The sequence below is a fragment of the Equus caballus genome, chromosome 17 (assembly GCF_041296265.1).
Source record: "Equus caballus isolate H_3958 breed thoroughbred chromosome 17, TB-T2T, whole genome shotgun sequence".
Classification (NCBI taxonomy): Eukaryota; Metazoa; Chordata; class Mammalia; order Perissodactyla; family Equidae; genus Equus; species Equus caballus.
Window position 1 is genome coordinate 72,421,965 of NC_091700.1, and position 19,210 is coordinate 72,441,174.

A 19,210-nucleotide genomic window follows, 5' to 3' on the forward strand; every position below is an offset into this window, starting at 1 on the left:
GTAGGATTGTTTTCTGTAGTGTGATTCATCTCCCTTTGCAGCATAATAGTAGATATGGAAAAACGGTTTCCTCTTTTGACACCTTCACTGTTAGTCACTTGTTTAATTGATATTGCTAAGTATATATCTGTACTTTACTTTTATTTGCCTTAACTTATTCATCTAACGTTTTTGTTCCTAAAAGTATCATCAAGATGACTAAATTAGAAATTCTCCTGGGTTGCTTGTAATGGGAAACATGGAAGATGCTTTGTGACACCGGGGTGGAGTGTTGCTGGTCAGGATGGTGGTCATTTAGTGCCTACTTGGAAAAGTGCTGCAAGTAAACGTTAAGCTCATACAAAGTTCACTTTATGGTTATTTGGCCTTAGAATTCAGTCTTTGTGAATGGATTTTATTGTATAAACCTTGATGTTGTGGAAAAAGTTGTCTTACTAACTTGAGAAATGATTTTAGCTATGTTTATGACAGTTTTGTTAAAAATTATAGTACATTTATGAACTCACAAAAGTGTTTTGTTAGTGATCACTTACCAAGACACATGCCAACAGCAATGAAGTAAATTGACCTCCTATTTTGCTTTGCATATTTATCTTTTAGTTTTTAGAGGCAAGTGAATGACTACTTATTGGACTGGTAGAGAGCACCACAAAATTTCTGTTTTTGAGTCCATGAAATAAAGTATATCAAATAAAAGGGAAGAAGAGGCAACTAGTATTTATTAAATGCCTTCTCTGTGTTAGGTGTTATGCTAGATGCTTTCTAAATACTGTTTTACCGTTCTGTGGGGAGTTTGGCTGCTTTCAGAACTTACAGGTGGAGAAGACACTGAGGCACAGAGAAGATGAGTTTATCAAAGTTCCTAAAAGATGGAGCAAGAATTTGCATGCTCCTCTTTCTAAACTCCAAAATGCATGTCCGTTTCACTACATCACAACATGGATTTGTATGTGTACAGATTTGCTCTGTGACAAAATCTTTTGGGGGGATTATTTTTAGCACTGAATTGCTTAAAATAACAGGAATAAATTAAGATACAAAAGTTGCATAATGTTGAAAACCTGTGTTTTCTATTCAAACCAAGATTTTAGTTATTTTTAAATTATCTTAAAGATATTTTAATAAGACCTGTTTTCCAAATATATTTAAGGCTCAATTATAGTACCTTTTTGATGAGTCACTTTTTAGAGTATTGATGCTTTTGGTTGACCTTGGATTAGTTGCCTGTGTGTAGTTACTACTGCCTCCTAAAGAATGACCATTTAAAAGATGGCCATAAATGAAGTAAGAGGTCTGCGGCCACACTGCTCGGGTGTGATTCCTGGCTTTACCTTCCTAGCTGTTGTGATGTTGGAAAGTTACTTTAAGCTTCTGTACTGTCGTTTTTTTTCCCTTTTAATTTGTCAAATGGGGCTAGCAGTTTCTATTTTACAGGTTTGTTGTGAGGATTAAGTGAGTTAAGTTATTAAAGATCTCAGCATATTATCTAGCACTTACTGAGATTTCAGTAAATTTCTTGTGATGAAGAACATTTTCCAGAATTTTATATATATACTGACTCTTTTTGCTTATAAGTAGTTCTTTTGGTATTTGAGAAAACCTTGTTAGAATATTCCATGTTTTTGGAAAGTTTAAACATTGTTATTCCATTTCGTTAATTCAGTTTATATTCCCAGTTATTCTAGATACTAGTGTAATAGAAATGGTGTGGTACTTGTATTATTAGGATTTTACTTTTCTTTGCGCTACGCAGTGATTGATAAATGATAGACAATATTTACAGTAATATTGAATGAATTTAAATCTATTTGTAATCATGAATGTTTTTTCTTTATAAATTCTTAATGGTTTGAACTTCATCTTTATTGTAAAGAAACTCAAAATTCTAAACTTCTTAAGAACTGATTAGGTCTCTTGAAATTATGCTCATCTTTTTAACTGCTGTTTTACTTTGTTTTTAACTAAAAAGTGACCCTTGCCTGAAATGATCTTCATAAATTAGCTTAAAATTCTAAAAAGTAATAATCAGAGTCACCTTAATGTTTCCTTTTTGCTTTGTTCTCTTAGCTTCACAATGAAGAGGATAATTCAGAATCATCTGCTGTGGAGCAACCATCAACTTCCAACCCAGCACCACAGGTTGTACAGAGCACCCCTTCAGCAGCAGTACTAGAAACTGACTCTTCTCCTCCACCTTATAGTAGTATTACTGTGGAAGTACCTACAACTTCAGGTATTGTTGTTTTTAGTGTGAAACCACCAGTAATATTTTTAATAGTTTAGCTTTTTTTTTAAACGTAGTTTTGTGTAGTTAAATCAAGTCTGTTAATGGGGTTCTTTGAGTTTATGATTTTTTAAAAAAGGTTTTCCTAAGGATAGTTTCTAAAATGTTTACTTCATACATTACTTGTCTCATATTGTTGTTTTAAAAATTAATTTAAAAGTGTAGCTATTTAAACTTCCTTATTCTCACTAGAATCTTTTCCCAATGGACTAGTATATAACTTTTGGAAGAAATAAATAAACATATATACATTTATGCACACATGCATATATAAATATACACACATACATGCATATATGTGTGTGTGTTTTTATCTACTTACATAGTCGTAAAACAAGGAGTTATAGATGATGAGTGTGAGTGGGAATGTGGTGAGTATATGTGAATGGAGATGAAGGGTATATCCCATACAAATGGTAATCATTCTTAGATATAGGGCGGTGATTCCTGCTTGCTACTGTTCATCTGTCCTTTCAGGTCATTCTAAAGAACTGCCCTCATCTATTTCTTTGGCCACAATTTGTATTTTCCCAGTAATGCTAAGAAATTAATCACTGTATAATATTTTAAATACAATTTTGTATATTATTTTAAATAACCTCTGCTGTTATAAATAAATAAACCTCTGCATTATTATAAATAAACCTCTGCTATTATAAATAACCTCTGCCTCATGCCAGCTTTCTCTGGTTACCCTTTTTGCCTGTCCAAATTTTATCAAGATCATATGGGATGTGTAAAAAGACTTAATATTCCTTCCACCAAATCTATTTCCTTTTTTATGCAGTTATGAAAAATCATCTCCATGGTGTTCTCACTAGTTAAATTAGTAAATGCTTACTCCTTCTATTTGTATATAATGTTTGTTGATCAATATGCTTGTCCTGTGCCCAGTTTGGTGCAGTTTTTATATTGATTTATATCAGTTTTATGGGTCTTTGCCCATAATATTTAACAGATAGATTGGTGGTTGCTAAAATTTATTATGGGCTAAATTTTCTTCATTATTTTTCAAGTTTACAGAGTATAGTGCAGTGAATTTGCTACCCTAGATTTTAAAAAAAATTTGATGGTAATCTTGAGGAAGGAAAATCCTAATGATGTCTGTGTCTGAATGATGGAGGATGTAAGAGTGAAATTGCAATCTCTTTGTTGTGCTACCATTGCTATTGTCATGTAACAAATACTTGAGATCTAATGGAGTAAAATAGCAATCATTGATTATTATTAATTCTCATGGTTTTGGGGGTGGACTGGGCTCAATTATGCACTTCTCTCCCAGGGTCTCATATGACTGTCGTCTGATAGTGACTGGGGCTGGAGGCATCTTTCAGGCTTCCTTATTCACCTATTGGCAGTTGATGCAGGCTTCAGCTAGGGCCTCAGCTGTGGCTGCCGGTCAGAATGCCTGCATGTGGTCTCTTGTTGTGGCCTGGGGTTTCACAGAATGGACGCTGGGTTCTAAGAACAAGCATTCTGAGAGAAAGCCTGGTGGAATCTATATTACCTTTTATGATATTGCTTCAGAAGTCACACAGTGTCACATCTGCCACATTTGGTTTGTTAGAAGTGAGTGACTTAATTTAGTCCTTATTCAAGACTCTTGAGGAATTAGTCTCCACCTCTTGATGGGAAGAGTTTCAAAGACTAGACTAAGGTTTAAAACTACCACAACTGCACACTGCCTCTTCCTCCACCACCAAACCTCCTTTGGCAGTCTTCCCCGTTTCAATAAATGGCTCCAGTAGGCCAGAAAGCTTGGACTTATCTTTTTGGTACCTTATAAAATTACGTGGTTTTTCTCCTTCAAATTTTGATATAATGAAGTATATTATTAGTACATTTCTTATTTAAGATAATTCATCCCTGTATTCCTGGAATAAATTCTGTTTGTCATCATGTTCTAGTCTCTTCTGGATTTAGATTTGTTAATATTTTATTTAGAGTTTTTGCAGCTTTATTAGAGGGATCTGTAACTTTTTGTACTGTCTTTATGGTTTTGGTATTAATTATTATGGAAGCAACGTATAATGAATTGAGAAGCTTCTCATTTTTCTGTGATCTGGAATAGTTTTCATAATGTGGCATGGCATTTTTAAAGATTAGATAAATTTCAACTGTAAAGCAAGTTGAGCCTGGTACCTAGATGTTCAGTTATTCTCACAGTCTCCTCTGTGATCACTGGTCTTTTTTATTTTTTATACCTGTGTTAAAAGGCCATTCATAACTATAATTGAGCACAAGAGCTGAGTAATTCTAGAATTTTGAGTCTCTATTTAATGAAAACTATTGATATTGTTTTTCTGCAGCTTCTTGGTCAGTACTGTTGTATTTGAAGCGTAGGTCGTGCTGGTTTTCTGTGGAGACTGTTCTTCAGGAGGTCACTTTATGGCTGGTTTCATAGATCTGAGCAACGTCAGTAATAATAAGTGACATTTGTATAATGCTTCACAGTTTACAGAGTCCTCTTGAATACTTTTCTATTTCATCCCATAATAGCAAGTGATAGCCTTTCTGGGTCCATTTTATGGATGAGAAAGTGGAACTTCATAGTGCTTAAGTGATTTGCTTGAAATCACACAGCTTCTAAGAAGAGGAGCTGGAACCAGAGCTCCCCAGACTTTAACTCCTATGGTTGAGATCCACTGCCTTAAAGGGTAGAAGAAAAATAAGTAAAACTAACATGTAAAAATTAAACCTGTAGCATTTTAGGCTCCTTCCCAACTTTCATCTCTTACTGGTGAGGATATTTTTTCCATCTTGGGTGTTAAAACTTTTCACAAACTTACATTAACTGTTGTTAATGTAAAAGATCTCATCTCCTTAGGAATGTATGTCATTGTTCCAGTTTTTAAAATTTACATTATTAATGTTTTTGCCTTAGAATTCGTCACCATTGTTTTCAGTTAAATTTTGCTTCTTCTGTTGTCTTCAGTACTAAAGAAATCTACTTGATTGTGTATGGTGTTTTTACATCCTAATAATAAGTCTTTTCAATGAATTTGTGACTCTTGTGTCCTGTGGTGGATAACATTCAGTGTTATACTTCTACTACCACTTCCTGTCGTTAGATTAAAAATTGCCTAACTTCAGTTCCTTAGCTCTTATTGATAGCATTAAAAAAACTTATTTTAAAACCTGTATGTTAAAACATAATAGGAAAAATATTATTAGAGTGAAATGTGTTTTCATGTTAGAAATGTAAGAAATTCTGATATAATAGAGGAAATCACAGAAGTGATGTTGAACATTGTGATATATACTACTTTAAGAATCTACCTGTATTTCATGTCCGTGATTCTACCGTAAGTTTAATCAGTTGATTGACCTGTATGTATCATTTTGCTTACACTACTTAAGTTTGGCACTAAGTGTTCAGTTTTTTTTTTTTAAATTAGTAATTTGTACTTACTATTGTAATATATTTCTGGAGATCATATTTCAACAATAGTTTACAAATTGAGGAGAAAGAAATTCTTCATAAAAGAAAAGTCTAAAGAGCAAGGTAGATATGAAAAAAACGGGAGGAGAAAGGGACAAGAGTGAAGAAGAATTTAAAATTAATCTTTTAGGAAAGAAATACTGAGGAGCCGGCCTGGTGGTGCAGTGGCTAAGTTCGCATGTTGCACTTCGACAGCCCAGGGTTCGCCAGTTCAGATCCCGGATGCGGAGATGGCCCCGGTTGGCAAAAAGCCATGCTGTGGTAGGCATCCCACGCATTAAGTAGAGGAAGATGGGCGTGGATGTTAGCTCAGGGCCAGTCTTCCTCAGCAAGAAGAGGAGGATTGACAGTAGTTAGCTCAGGGCTAATCTTCCTCAAAAAAAAAAAAAAAAACTAATAAAAAAAAAGACAAGTACTGAATTTGCTTATGAGATTTGAGCAGTTGCTAAAACTGACATGTGTAGAAGATTAACCTCATATATTATCAGAGAAAAGTGCTTGGAGTGAGGAAATCCCTGGGTTCTGCCACTTGCTGGTAGTGTAATACTGGGCAAATCACTTAGCTTTTTGAACCCCAGAGTTGCTAAGATTAATGTCTATAGAAATGGTATTTTAAATAGTACTATTTAAGTGTTATTACTTCTGATATTTGTACTTTTTTTGCTGTGAGGTTATGGGCAAGTAAATTCTTTAACCAGGGCAATAGGCTTATAGAGGATGCTCACATGTGGTGAGTTTTTTACCTCCACTGTCTTGCACAAATTTTCCACGTCTCATTCTTGATGTTCTTATTTTGTCTTTCAGCCTTTAGATGATATTATTAATCTTTTCTGTTTATGATAAAATGTAAGATTAAAATAATATGTATAATTGCAGTAGTAATTTGTATGTTATATATCTTATAGGACTACAAATAGCAGTATTAATCTTTAGTGGCCTGTTGTAAATTATTAAATTATATTTTTGGCTATAAAAATTGTATTAAATAGTTTTATTTTAATGGATATCTTTTTTAATCTTTTTTCTTCAGATACGGAAGTTTACAGTGAGTTTTATCCTGTGCCACCTCCCTACAGTGTTGCTACCTCTCTTCCTACATATGATGAAGCTGAGAAGGCCAAAGCTGCTGCAATGGCAGCTGCAGCAGCAGAAACATCTCAAAGAGTAAGAAGATTTTATCATTTCCTTTTGAGAATATTATTTTTATTAATTGACATGTACATTTAATAATATCAAAAATAGTTCTTTGTGTTTGTGTGCGTAGATTTTGTTTAGTATTTTCTCTGCTACCACTTATGTGTGTCATTATTTTTGGATGAAATTAGCACTCTCCTTCTCCATTCACCTTCTGCGTTCCTTGGTCTCCTCGTTTCTATCTCCGTTTCTGTTTCTGTTGATCTTCCCCTGCACCCCATCTTAGCTTGTGGTCATCCTAGACCTTATCTTTACCGATACATTTATCACTTGCTAAAGTTTGATTTCTCTCACCTTGTGTCCTGACCTTTACTACCCATTCTGACTCCTTCACTCTAGTTACCCCCATCCCATCAACCTCTTCACTGTGGTGTCCTTATTTTCCTTCTTTTATAATTTAGATTTTGTGGTCCATAAGTAATTATAGATCATCTTTTTTTCTATTCGTATCTTATGTATTAGCATAGCTGGTCTATTGACTATGTGTGAACTCAAGGTAGATTAAGTTACAAGAGAAATAATGTACAAGCCTTTAAATTATGTTTGTCAATTCACTTTGGGTCTTTTTTGTTTTTTTCCTTTTAACACTTCCCATCCTAGAATTTTGGAATAATAGTCAAGGATTCCACCTGCCCTTTTTTCCTCATCTTCCTGTCTTAGTAATAGGGTCAGTGATACACATGTATGTTATTACTCATTCTGATGAAAAGGATTGGCTGTCTCAGTATAGAAGAATCGTTGAGATGCATGTATGCTATTCTACAGGCAGGTAAAAGGTGGAAATTATCTACATTTTAGTGGGCTGCAAGCAAGACAAGTTTGTTGCCCTTTTTTTTTGCTTCAAACTTTAGAAATAGCATTTCAGATCCCTGGATTCATCCCATGTCGTCAGGAAAAGGACACAAAAAATCACTTCACACAGGAAAGCTAGAATTAGGTGAGGGGCAGAGGGAGAGAAAGGCGTTGCTGTGTACAGCATTCTCTTCTTCCTGCCCTCAGCCAGTGCCTAGCGAGTAGACTATCTATGGGTGAGAGTTTTTCCTGGATGGGTTTCTTTCATCAGCTACAACCCTTTCCATACCTACTCCCATGCCCATCCTCCCACACATACACAGTTAAATGTCAACAATAGTTTTGGGCACATAAGTAAAGACAGTAAACCTGAAATTTGTTATTTATGCCTTTTCCCTCTGAGGGGGAAGTAAGTCTCTGTTAAAACAGTGGCATAAATATATATCATTCAGTAAGGATTTTTGATACTGGGAAGGGAGAATCATAGAAGAGGAGGATAGATCTATAAAGTGTGGAGTTTCTATCAAAATCAGCTCTAGATTGCTCAGTGCATATGTATTTGTTCATGAATTTGTATACATGCACACATTCTCAGTGAAGTAGAAGGACAGTAACTCCTTTTCTCATGGAGTATTTCCCTAGAGATCTTGGAAATGGCAACGGTCCTTAAAGGATCTTAGAAACCTTGGGTCCTCAACTGCCCTAACTTCCACAAAATAGATTAGAACTCGAGAGAGAAGGTAGAAAGCATTAAGTCTTGCTCTCTGTGCTTTGAGAAAAGCATAAAGGTGATTCTACCTTTTGGAGAGAAAACTCTGAAGTGTTACTATTCCTTCCCTTCACTGTCATCATTCCCTGTGTCTTGTTTTAGAAAGTAATGTGATCCCCAGCCTGTATTGGAACATGTCCATAGAGAAAAGTGTTCTGTTTCCACCTGCTTCTCATAGCGTTGTAACTCGAGCCTGTAAGGATTGTGGAAAGTTTAATGGAAAGCAAAACAGAACTGTACACGAGAGAGGTCCTTGTAAACAATCTTTTAAATTCATCACTTTGTAACTCAGTGCTCCAGGACCCTCTTTCTGCAAAGTATGATTGAGTATGAGTTTCTGTACCTGATTCAGATAAAAAACTGGCCTGATTGGCATCTGAGTATATTCAGTTGTAAATGAATCTCAGCTGGATTGTCATTGAGAGACTGTAGGTAACCAGGAGACCTGGAAATACTGTTTTCTACAGTTTCCTATTTCTAATGTATAGGGTTGCATGTATAGTTATGGTTGGTTAAATAGACATATGGAAATGAACTCATTTTTAATATTTCTATGATAAATATTTGAATTCCAGATAATTCACTTTATAAAACTTTTAAAACATAGCTTGTTCATCAGTCTTATAACTTTATAGTGGGTAGGGTTTGTTTTTTGTACCTTGTTTTAAATTGTATGTCAGTAACTTGTCTTTTGACATAAAAACTAGCACTTGACGAATTGTGAGCAAGTTCAGGACAAGGACCTTGTGTTTATATTTCCAGCACCTGGCTCTTATCTGGCACATATTTGGTTCTTAATAGATGACAGTTAATTAAGTTAATGAATGCTTTTTTAAAAAGTTAGCCAATGTGGGAAATTAGGAAGAAGAAAATACCACAGTGATTCTATTACAGCTCTTCATTTTAAAATATTTTGATGTCTTTTACCAGTTTTAGGGTTTATAAATCAGTGTTGAATGTAGTTGAAATTATTGTATAATTACCATCTTTTATTCTTTAAACATTTTATATAAATATTTTTCTGTTATTTTAATGCATGAGTTAAATTCCATGGAATCAATATACTATAAATTAGTGGCCATTCCTCTTTAGTGAACAATTAGATTATTTTCAAATGTGTGTTTGTGTGTGTGAGTGTTTTCCAATGTTAATGTTGTAAAGGACATCTTTGTGCATATATCTTCTATAGTTTTTAAAATGATGTCCTATGATAAAATCTGTGGACTAGTGTTTCAAAAGAGTATGAAATATTTATATTCTTGCCATCATATTGACAGTGGTTTTGGGGGCCTCATACTGTGCTTTAATGTTTATTTCTTGAATAAACTTGAAATTTTATAAAATTTTATTTATATATTTAATTATTGCCAATCATTCTGTTTACTATAAGTGAGTTGCCTAGGATATATGTTTGCAGAGGTGAAGGGATCTTTTTGCCCAAATAATGAGCAATATGGTTTTGAAAATCTTTTTCTTCTAGGAAAGCTACATGTGTAATGAGCCTACATGATTGGATGGAAAGGAAATCAGTGTCCTGGATTCAAGTCGTGCGTTGACTAATTATGTGCTCTTGGGCAGGGCACTTAGCTTCTCTGAGCCTCTGTGTGTACTAACACAAAATTGAAACATCAACACTCAACTGAGATTATGTATATGTAACATGGAGATAATGTATATGTAAATCAGATCATGTCACTTGTCTGATCAAAACCCTGTAACATTTCCAAAATCATGCAGTAAAATCCAAGGTCCTTAAGTGGACTCTCTGACCTCATTTCTTCCTATTTCCTCTCTTATTTACTCTGCTTCAACCATACTAGCCTCCTTGCTATTTCTCTAACATGCCAGCTGTAATCCTGTCTTAGGACCTTGGTGCTGGCTTATTCCTGTACCTGAAATACTTTCTCTATGAGATATCTGCATGGCTCTCTTACCTCTCCCTTAAGTCTTTGCTCAAGTGTCACCTCATTGAGGCCTATCTGACCAACATATTTAAAACTGTAATCCTTAGATACTGGCCCAGTGGCATAGTGGTTAAGTTCGTGTGCTCCATTTCAGCAGCCTGGGGTTTGTGGGTTGGGATCCCAGACAGAGACCTACACACTGCTCATCAAGCCATGCTGTGGCAGCATCCCACATGCAAAATAGAGGAGGATTGGCACAGATGTTAGCTCAGCAGCAGTCTTCTTCAGGCAAAAAGAGGAAGATTGGCAACAGATGTTAGCTCAGGGCCAATCTTCCTCACCAAAAAAGCAAAAAAACCCAAAGACCAAAAAACTGTAACTCTTAATTTCATAGCATTCCTAAATATCCTTTTCTTACTTTTTTTTTTTTGCAGTGTATTTATACCTTTTAGTAATTATATAAATAATTTATTATATCCTTCTTGTCTGGCTCCCCCCACTGGAATATAGGCTCCAGAAAGACAAACATCTTTGTTTTATCTACATTCATATATCTCCAGTACCAGGAAGCAGAATCTTGTGTAGAAGGGATATTCCATCAAGATTTGCTAAATATTGAAGGCAATCAGTGATAACAGGTTTTGTGTATACTTTCAGAGAAGTTCTCTGCATTTATAAACAAATATATTAATATGTTAGTATATTATTTCTGTACACAAAAGATGCCGTGCTGTAATACAAATGATTTTTACTCAGTATATTTTAGAAATTGTCATTAGAATATTAACAACTTTTCTCTTTTTTATTTACTTTTAAATTTTTAAGTTGTTTTTTGAATTTCATTGTATAGATATGCAATAATTTATTTCATTGGTCTGTCAAGAATTATGAACAGTCTGAGATTTTATCCTACTTGCAAAATAACTGATTAGCTTGTCAGAGTTTTATGGGTGCTGGCAGAAGACATGAGACTGCTGGATCAGAGACAAAAACTCTATTATTCACAGAAGTAGTAGTAGCCAGAGTATTAGCATTTTTTCACGCCAGTTTCCTGAGCCTCGCTATCCATAGGGCAACTCAAAGAGGGCCAAGTGATGCCTCCACATGCAGTGTGGAACCCTGCGTTTAGGGAACCCAATATTTTCTAATGGTTAATAAGCATGCCCACATCTCTGCTCTGGAGGGAGAGACTATCTCTTCCGAAGCCATCTGCTATATAAACATCCTCAAAAGGAAGTACAGAAAAAAGGCAGCCAGTGCCTCTATCTGGAAGACATGCAGAAACATCAAAGACTGTTGGAGAATTATCTCCTGACAATAGTCCACTATTGATGGACATTTATATTGTGTCTCATCTATTGCTCTTATTAGCAATTGCTGCAATGAATTATCTTTATTACATCATTTCTTGCAGGTAGGAATATATGTGTATATTTGTACAATATATTTCAAGAGCTAGAATTGCTGAGTCAAAGGGTGTGTGCATTTTTATTTTGGTAAATATTGTCAACCATAGAGGTTTTACCAATTTAGACTCTACCACAGATTATGAAAATTCCTCTTTTCCCTTTGACACTAATGTGGCAATGTCACATCTGTCTTTCTAGATACCATTTTCATTAATTCAATGCTATTCAATTTTTATCTTTTTTGTGTTTATCTTTAAAACTATTCAAGGGTGCCCATGAAAAATTAATATTTGCTAGTATTTTTTGAGTAAATACTGTTCCAGACATTGTAGTCATTATCTCATTTTGCCTATGTTACAGCAAATTGAGGATGCTAAATTTTATTTAAATTCTTATCTTTACGCTTAAGGTAATAAAGTTGTAATTACTTTAGCAAGCTCTTCTAATGTTATATGTTTCACAGATTCAGGAGGAAGAATGTCCACCAAGAGATGACTTCAGTGATGCAGACCAGCTCAGAGTGGGTAATGATGGGATTTTTATGCTGGCGTTTTTCAGTAAGTGATCTGTCATTCCCAAACTTTTTTTTGCGTTATGTTGGCTGTATGTGTATTTAAAGTAACATAGACAGTGAGGAAAGGTAAATATTGTTAGTGGGTGTCTACCTTGTTTAAAATGTAAATTGTTTCTGATTCTGTATTGTGTGATCATATGTTACAGTATGAATTCTAGAATTTATTAAATGCTTATCAGATAACTATGTATTGCAGTCATCGTGCTAGATGCTGACTGTATAGAAATATATAAGCATATTTAAGCTGAATATGTTTTTGCATGAGAAATGCTGCATGTCCGTTCAGTGCTGTAGGAGCATGGAGAATGAAACGAAATTCTGCTTTTGCAGCAGAGGACTTCCATGTAGAGTCTTTAAGCAGGAGGAAGGGTTGGAAAAGGAGATATTTTGGGCAACTGGAACAATGTGATTTGAGACACAAAAGTAAGAAAATATGTCTTATTTGGGTGGAATGGTGAGTAATTAGAAGACTAGAAACCTAAGTGATATTTTTTAACATCTCGTAAAGTTCTTAATTTAATATTTGACTTATAGAGTAGACTTAAGCTACTGGAGGGAAGACTGTGTTAGTCTTCATTATATCAATTCCTAACACAGGGATTGGCATGTAGTATACTCAGTAAGTAATATTATGACACTCAAACTGTTTAAATTGCTAAACTCAGTTTTGGAAACCCAATATTTATATAAGTAAATTTATCAGACTATGATGTAGTTAATTTCTGTCCTCAACTTGGTTAAATGATCGAGCTTTCATACCTTCTTTGATAGAATGCTGGTTTAATTCATTTTAACTATAAGGTTTATTTTGATAATAAAACTGAGGAATAGTTTACTTATTTAAAGTACCACATTCAACTTTAAAAATAGAAAATACAGAAAATACATACTTCCTGAGTTGAGTTACTTTTGAGTCTGGAAATTCACTTACTTTTTCCTCTATTTTGAAGTGGTTTCTTGCTTCCTTTCATTTCATCAGCTAAAGAATAGAAGTGGATAACCACTCAGAAATGGCTGAGTGGATCAGCAGGCAGTTATATTTTTCTTTTCAAATGTGCTAGATTATATTCAGGTTGGCAGCCAGCTAATAATGTATATGCAAAATTTAAATCTTGTGGTTTTAGTAACAATTTGTAGTTAAATATGATGTTAGGTGCAATGAAAAGGAAATGAACACTTTGGCTACAAATAAATACTGTTTTATACTATTAGTTTTATACTACACCACAGGCTGGCCCCTCTTTTAAGAAATCTTAATTGGAAAAGAAAGAATTTAAATGTTTTGTACTTTGTATAGGATAATTACCTGATTCTTAGGAATAAAAACATGTTATTTGAAGGGCTGGCCTGGTGGCATAGTGGTTAATTTTGCACACTCCCCTTCGGTGACCTGGGGTTTGTGGTTTGGATCCCAGGTGCAGACCTAGCACCACTTGTCAAGCCATGCTGTGGCAGCATCCCACATAAAACAGAGGAAGATTGGCACAGGTGTTGGCTCAGGGCCAATCTTCCTCACAAAACAAAAACGACAAAAAAAACCCCCATGTTATTTGATATCTAAATGACTCAGCTTAGTTATTATTTCTCTATTTTTGTATTTCACTTAACCCTGCTATCTTCTGTTTAATCTTTGTTTTTTTTAGATTTAAAAAGATTTTACTGGTTTAACAGTGTTTTAAATGCATGATAACCTAAACTCTTGGTTGGCTTTATTTTTGGCCAGTGATGGTATATTACTTTATAAAAATGTAAATATATATTTATATTTAAGCTATTTACTGTCAGTTATCTGACCTTTACTACCTTTTTATTAAATTATGTTTCTGCAGCTTATATTTTATGCGTCCTATTCTACAAATATTGCACCAATATTATAGAAGTAAAATTATGAATTATATTTCACTTTCATTTCCTGATATATTTTTTCTGAGAGTCTGTGGGCCAGTGTTTAAGCTTATTTTGCTTTGATAAGCTTGGATTTATTTGTAATCACTACCATCTAGTGGCTGTTCTACAAATTGCAACTTACTGTATTTTCCATGCTCCTTAAACTGTATAGAAGCTATTATCTAGATTCTGTTCTATTGTATTTTTCTAAGGTCCAGAAATAGATTTTCTTTAATGTGGTTTATAACTTAAACATTTCAGGTTATATAAGTTATGCAAATAAAACTATAATGAATATCAATAAGAATATTTTCATTAAAACTTTTTATTGGTTTAATTCTTGCCTTCTCTGTTTTAAACATCTACATTTCAGTCTCTTAGCACATATAACCCTAAAAAAAGTTTACTCTTAAATTTGGTAAGGTAATTGCATTTTCTTGTTCAGAAAATGAAAAGAAGTACATGTATATAATTCCTGATAATTTTTTTGCTTCTCATAGTCCCTTGAAGCGTCACCACAGAATGCCTCATACCTGCTTAACGTGCTTGTACCTGATTTTATTTTTAACAGATTTTCTCTCTAAGAGTATGGAAGTCAGTTAATTAAAAGCTAGAAATTAAAATTTGGTTCGTTGGATAATTGACAGTCCGTAGAAATGACCTTGAACTCTAGGGTTTAAAAATGTAGTGGACTCTGTTTAGAAAACTTTTCTTCTGAAGTTTAGCCGTTTGTACCATGTGTGCATCTTCACATCAGCGTGCTGTAGTAATAATTGATCACCTGCATTATTCCCATTTTAGACTTGAGGGAAACATAATGAAAGAGCAGTTAAGTTATTTGTAACATTGAAAAGAATTAGAAGAGTGTTTTGAAACGTGAATTCTGATTTCTAAGAAATTGCCAAACTGTCTTCCAAAGTGGCTATACCATTTTTGCATTCCCACCAGCAGTGAATGAGAGTTCTTGTGCTCTGATCCTCATTATCATTTAGTATTGAAAATTTTTTTAAAATTTTAGACATTCTAATAGGTGTGTGGTGGTATCTCACTGTGGTTTAATTTGCATTTCCCCCATGATTAATGATGTTGAGCATCTTTATTCAGTAAATTCTTTTGAGCACCTACCATGAACAAGTCATAAAAGTTACAGTTCTGAAAGGGTTGTCTGGGCACCGCACATTGGAAAACAATACATTGATGGCTTGTTCTGTGCATAAAAGCTGTGTTTTTATATAGCTTTTAGATGGGCTTACATACTGTAAGTACATCCAGAAAGGGAACATCTAAGAATTGTAATTTTACCTTAAGAAACTCATATAAAATTTGCAAAGTATTAAAGTTTATTCAATATGTTTTGTTTACAAGAAAAATAAATCTGTCATCTCCTTGCTTATCGTTTAGTGGAAATGTCTTAAAACTAATAAATTGTTTGCTTCTTATCTTTCTTAATGATTGGCAGTTTAAAGAAAGAGAATTGTGTAAGGATACAACAGAAATTAATCCCTATGCAGTTCAGAATTAAGTGTAGTGAAATTGATTATTCTTGTCTGGGAACTTATTGTCTTTGAAACCTAGTGCATTTATATGTAATGAGAATTTTTCTGTGCTCCAAAAAATTAATAAGTGCTCAATATTAATATTATTTACATTCATTAATGATTTTCATTTGTTTATTTTCAAAGCAATTATCAAATTTTTTAAAATTTAAAACTTTTTTAACTTTTCGTTTTGAAATAATTTCAAATTTAGGAAAAAGTTACAAATTGCTATCTAACTTTCATCCAGCTTTTCCAATTGTTAACATTTCATGTAACTTCAGTCCAGTGATCAACATCAGGAAGTTAACATTATGAACTACTACTAACTAGTTTACAGACTTTATTCAGATTTTGCCAGTTGTCACACTGATGTCCTTTTTCTGGTCCAGGATGGAATCCAAGATTACACATTATATTTAGTTGCCATGTTTGGTTAGTCTGTCGTAATCTGGAACAGTTTCTTAGTCTGTCTTTGTTTCTTATGACTTTGAGTCTTTTGAAGAGTACTGGCCAGTTGTTTTGTAGAATGTCTCTCAATTTGAATTTATCTGATGTTTTCTTATGATTAGATTCAGGTTATGCCTATCTTTTTTTTTTTTCCTTCTCTTTCTTTTGTTTTCTTTTTTGCAAGAATACCACAGAAATGGTGTACCTTCCTCAGTGTGTCGTATCAGGAGGCAGTGATGTAGCTACCTATGTCTTGTTTCTGGTGATGTTAATTCTCATCAGGTTAAGGTGGTCTGCCTTCTTCATCATGGAGTTAATGTTTTCCCCTTTGTAATTAATAAGTATCTCGTGGCTATTGAAAATTTAAAAGTATAGCCCTACTAGTTAATGGATAAACAATAGTGTACAATATTGTTTTCTAGATTATCCTGTTAACCTCTTTGTGTGAGCGGGAGGTACATATAATCAAAAGATCACTGGATAGAATGATAAAGATCACTGGCTATATACATCTTAGTAGCTTTGTGACTTTATGTGGAGCTTAACCATTCTAAGTCTCAATTTGCCCTTCCATAAAATGGAATTATTTTTGACCTTGCCCATCTTAAAAGGCTAATGTGAGGATCAAATGAGTTAGAATATATGAAATGTCATAAATTATAGAGTGCTATTTAGGGAAGGTGGTGGTAATGTTCTCCTTCCCCATTCTTTACTGGGAATTCACCTTTTAGTTATAATAAGTAGTATTATTTAAAGTGATTAGCAGCTTTCTTTCAAATGTCATTAACCTGTCTGAACCTGCCTCGTTTGCTTTCTTAGAGACAAGGGTACTCTGACAGTGAATGCAGAGAAGTGTAATTAGAGCAACACTAAGCATTCTTTACCAACTTTTCTGAGTTAAATGCCCTGCTTCCCTGCTGCTTGCTCTCCCAAATCTTACTTTTCCCAAGCGATATAGGCTGTTGAAGCCTGTTACTTCTTTGGGTTCCATCTTGGGCCTCACTGTGTGGGAAATAGGTGTCCTATACCTCTTAAGCTTCCTTATTTTGTCCTGGGTTTCCAGGGGAACATGAGTGAAGTACAGCTGAAAGCCAAGTGTTCTTGTCTTCTTTCCTAGGCATGTATATGTTCATCTGCCTCTACTGCATGTTCTTTCTTTTATGGATTTTACACACTTAAGGTTTAGTGTACACTTCTTAAATTCTCTTTCTTGCCAACTCAGACATGTCAGAGGATCCAGAATTGAATGCTTCTGCCCTTTCTCTACCTTAAAGACCTATTCAGCTTTACTTTCTATCTTTAGACCAAGGGGCATAAAAAGTGAATCTATCTGTGCTCAAGTAGTCACGAGCTTCACTGTTTTCCTGGTGCTTAAACCAAGTAAAGATGGTTAAGTTATATATTAGTCTTTCAGGGCTGCCATAGTGAAATATGAGAGGCTGGGTGGCTTAAACAATGGAAACTTATTTTCTCACAGTTCTGGAGGCTGGAATTCCAAGATCAAGGTGCCGGGAAATTTGGTTTCTGGTGAGGGTTCTCTTCCTGGCTTGCAGATGGCTGTCTTCTTGCTGTGTCCTCACATGACCTCTTCTCTCCATGTGTATGGAGAGAGAATTCTGGAATCTCTTTGTCTTCCTATAAGGACACCAATCCTATCAGATTAGGGCTCCACCCTTATAACCTCATTTAACCATAATTACCTCCTGGAAGGGCCCTATCTCTAAATACAGTCACATTGGGGCTTATGACTTCAATCTGTGAATTTTGAGGGAACACAGTTTAGTCCATAACAAGTTATATTGCATGAGCACAGCTTATAGGAATCTATTCTTCTGGCAGAGAGCCAGAAGAAAACATGATGGCTCACTAAGTCCTTGTTTGTTGTTTGGATCTTATTACTGGTGTGGGTACAATGATATGTGTAATAGTTAATGGTAAGTCTAATTTTGAAAAAATTGGACAGAGTTTGAATTATTTTTTCTCCAAGCTAAACATGCACATACTCAAGGGTAGAAATACACTTTTGAAGTATTTTGCTGTTTTGGATTTTCTCCATCAGTGCTTCTGATGTTTTAACAACATGACATGTTTACAAAACGATAGAATGTTTGTAGCACACCAAGATAAAGAAATAAGGTGCTTAAGGCTGGTGGTAGTCTGTCCTCTGCCCCAGAACTCACCTGCCTGCCCTGAGGGCTGAGGAGAGAAATATCTCAGCCTGTCACTAGCACATGTCTGGTACACCAGTTGGGAACCTCTGCTGCTATTTGTTAGTGTAAATTCTTTATTTTAAATAGAAAATTATCTTTTGATTGGCCGTTATATGTTTTCCCCAAGGCCAACACAAATATTAGCCAATTAGATATACAGCAGCTATGTCCAATAAAATATTGTGTGATGATGGAAATATTCCATGTCTCCACTGTCCAATATGGTAGCTACAAGTTACATATGACTGACTCTTGAGCACTTGAAATGTGGCTAGTGCCACTGAAGAACTAAATTTTTAGTTTTAATTAATTTAAATTTAAATAGCCTTCTTTGTAGAGTAGGTTGAATTCTTGGGTCAGGAGGAAGAGGCAGTGTGGCTAGTGGCATTGGATAACACAGATGCAGAGGATAGCACAATACTGATCAGTATCTAGGTTTATAAAAAGAAAAAGTGAGAGTAAACAAGCTTTATTTCCAGCAGTGTCTCCTCGATTTATTTCTGCAGACAAGATAGGACCTCCTCTGTAAGGTAAAGAGATCATTTCATGTGGGTAGTAATGATGGCTAACAGTCATTCTTTAGCAGTCACCATGTGCCGGGTTCTGTGCTGTGCTCTTTACATTCATATCTCACTTAATCCCCTTATCAGCCTTGTGGAGTAGGTGCTCACAGATCAGAGAACTGTGGCTCATAGAAGTCAGCAGTGAGTCCAAAGGCACGTATCTAGTGAGTGAGCACACTGTGACTCAAACACAAGTC

The 19,210-nt window shown here is 34.7% G+C and overlaps 1 protein-coding gene across 1 annotated transcript in view; it reads left to right on the top strand.

Annotated features, from left to right (window-relative positions):
• The window catches only part of NDFIP2 (Nedd4 family interacting protein 2), a 66,527-nt gene that overhangs the window by 32,961 nt on the left and 14,356 nt on the right, over positions 1–19,210 (top strand). Inside the window, exons 2-4 of the mRNA XM_001916222.6 lie at positions 2,068–2,233; positions 6,757–6,890; positions 12,258–12,351. Of these exons, the coding sequence (XP_001916257.4) occupies positions 2,068–2,233; positions 6,757–6,890; positions 12,258–12,351 (394 nt within the window). The remainder of the gene's footprint in view (positions 1–2,067; positions 2,234–6,756; positions 6,891–12,257; positions 12,352–19,210) is intronic.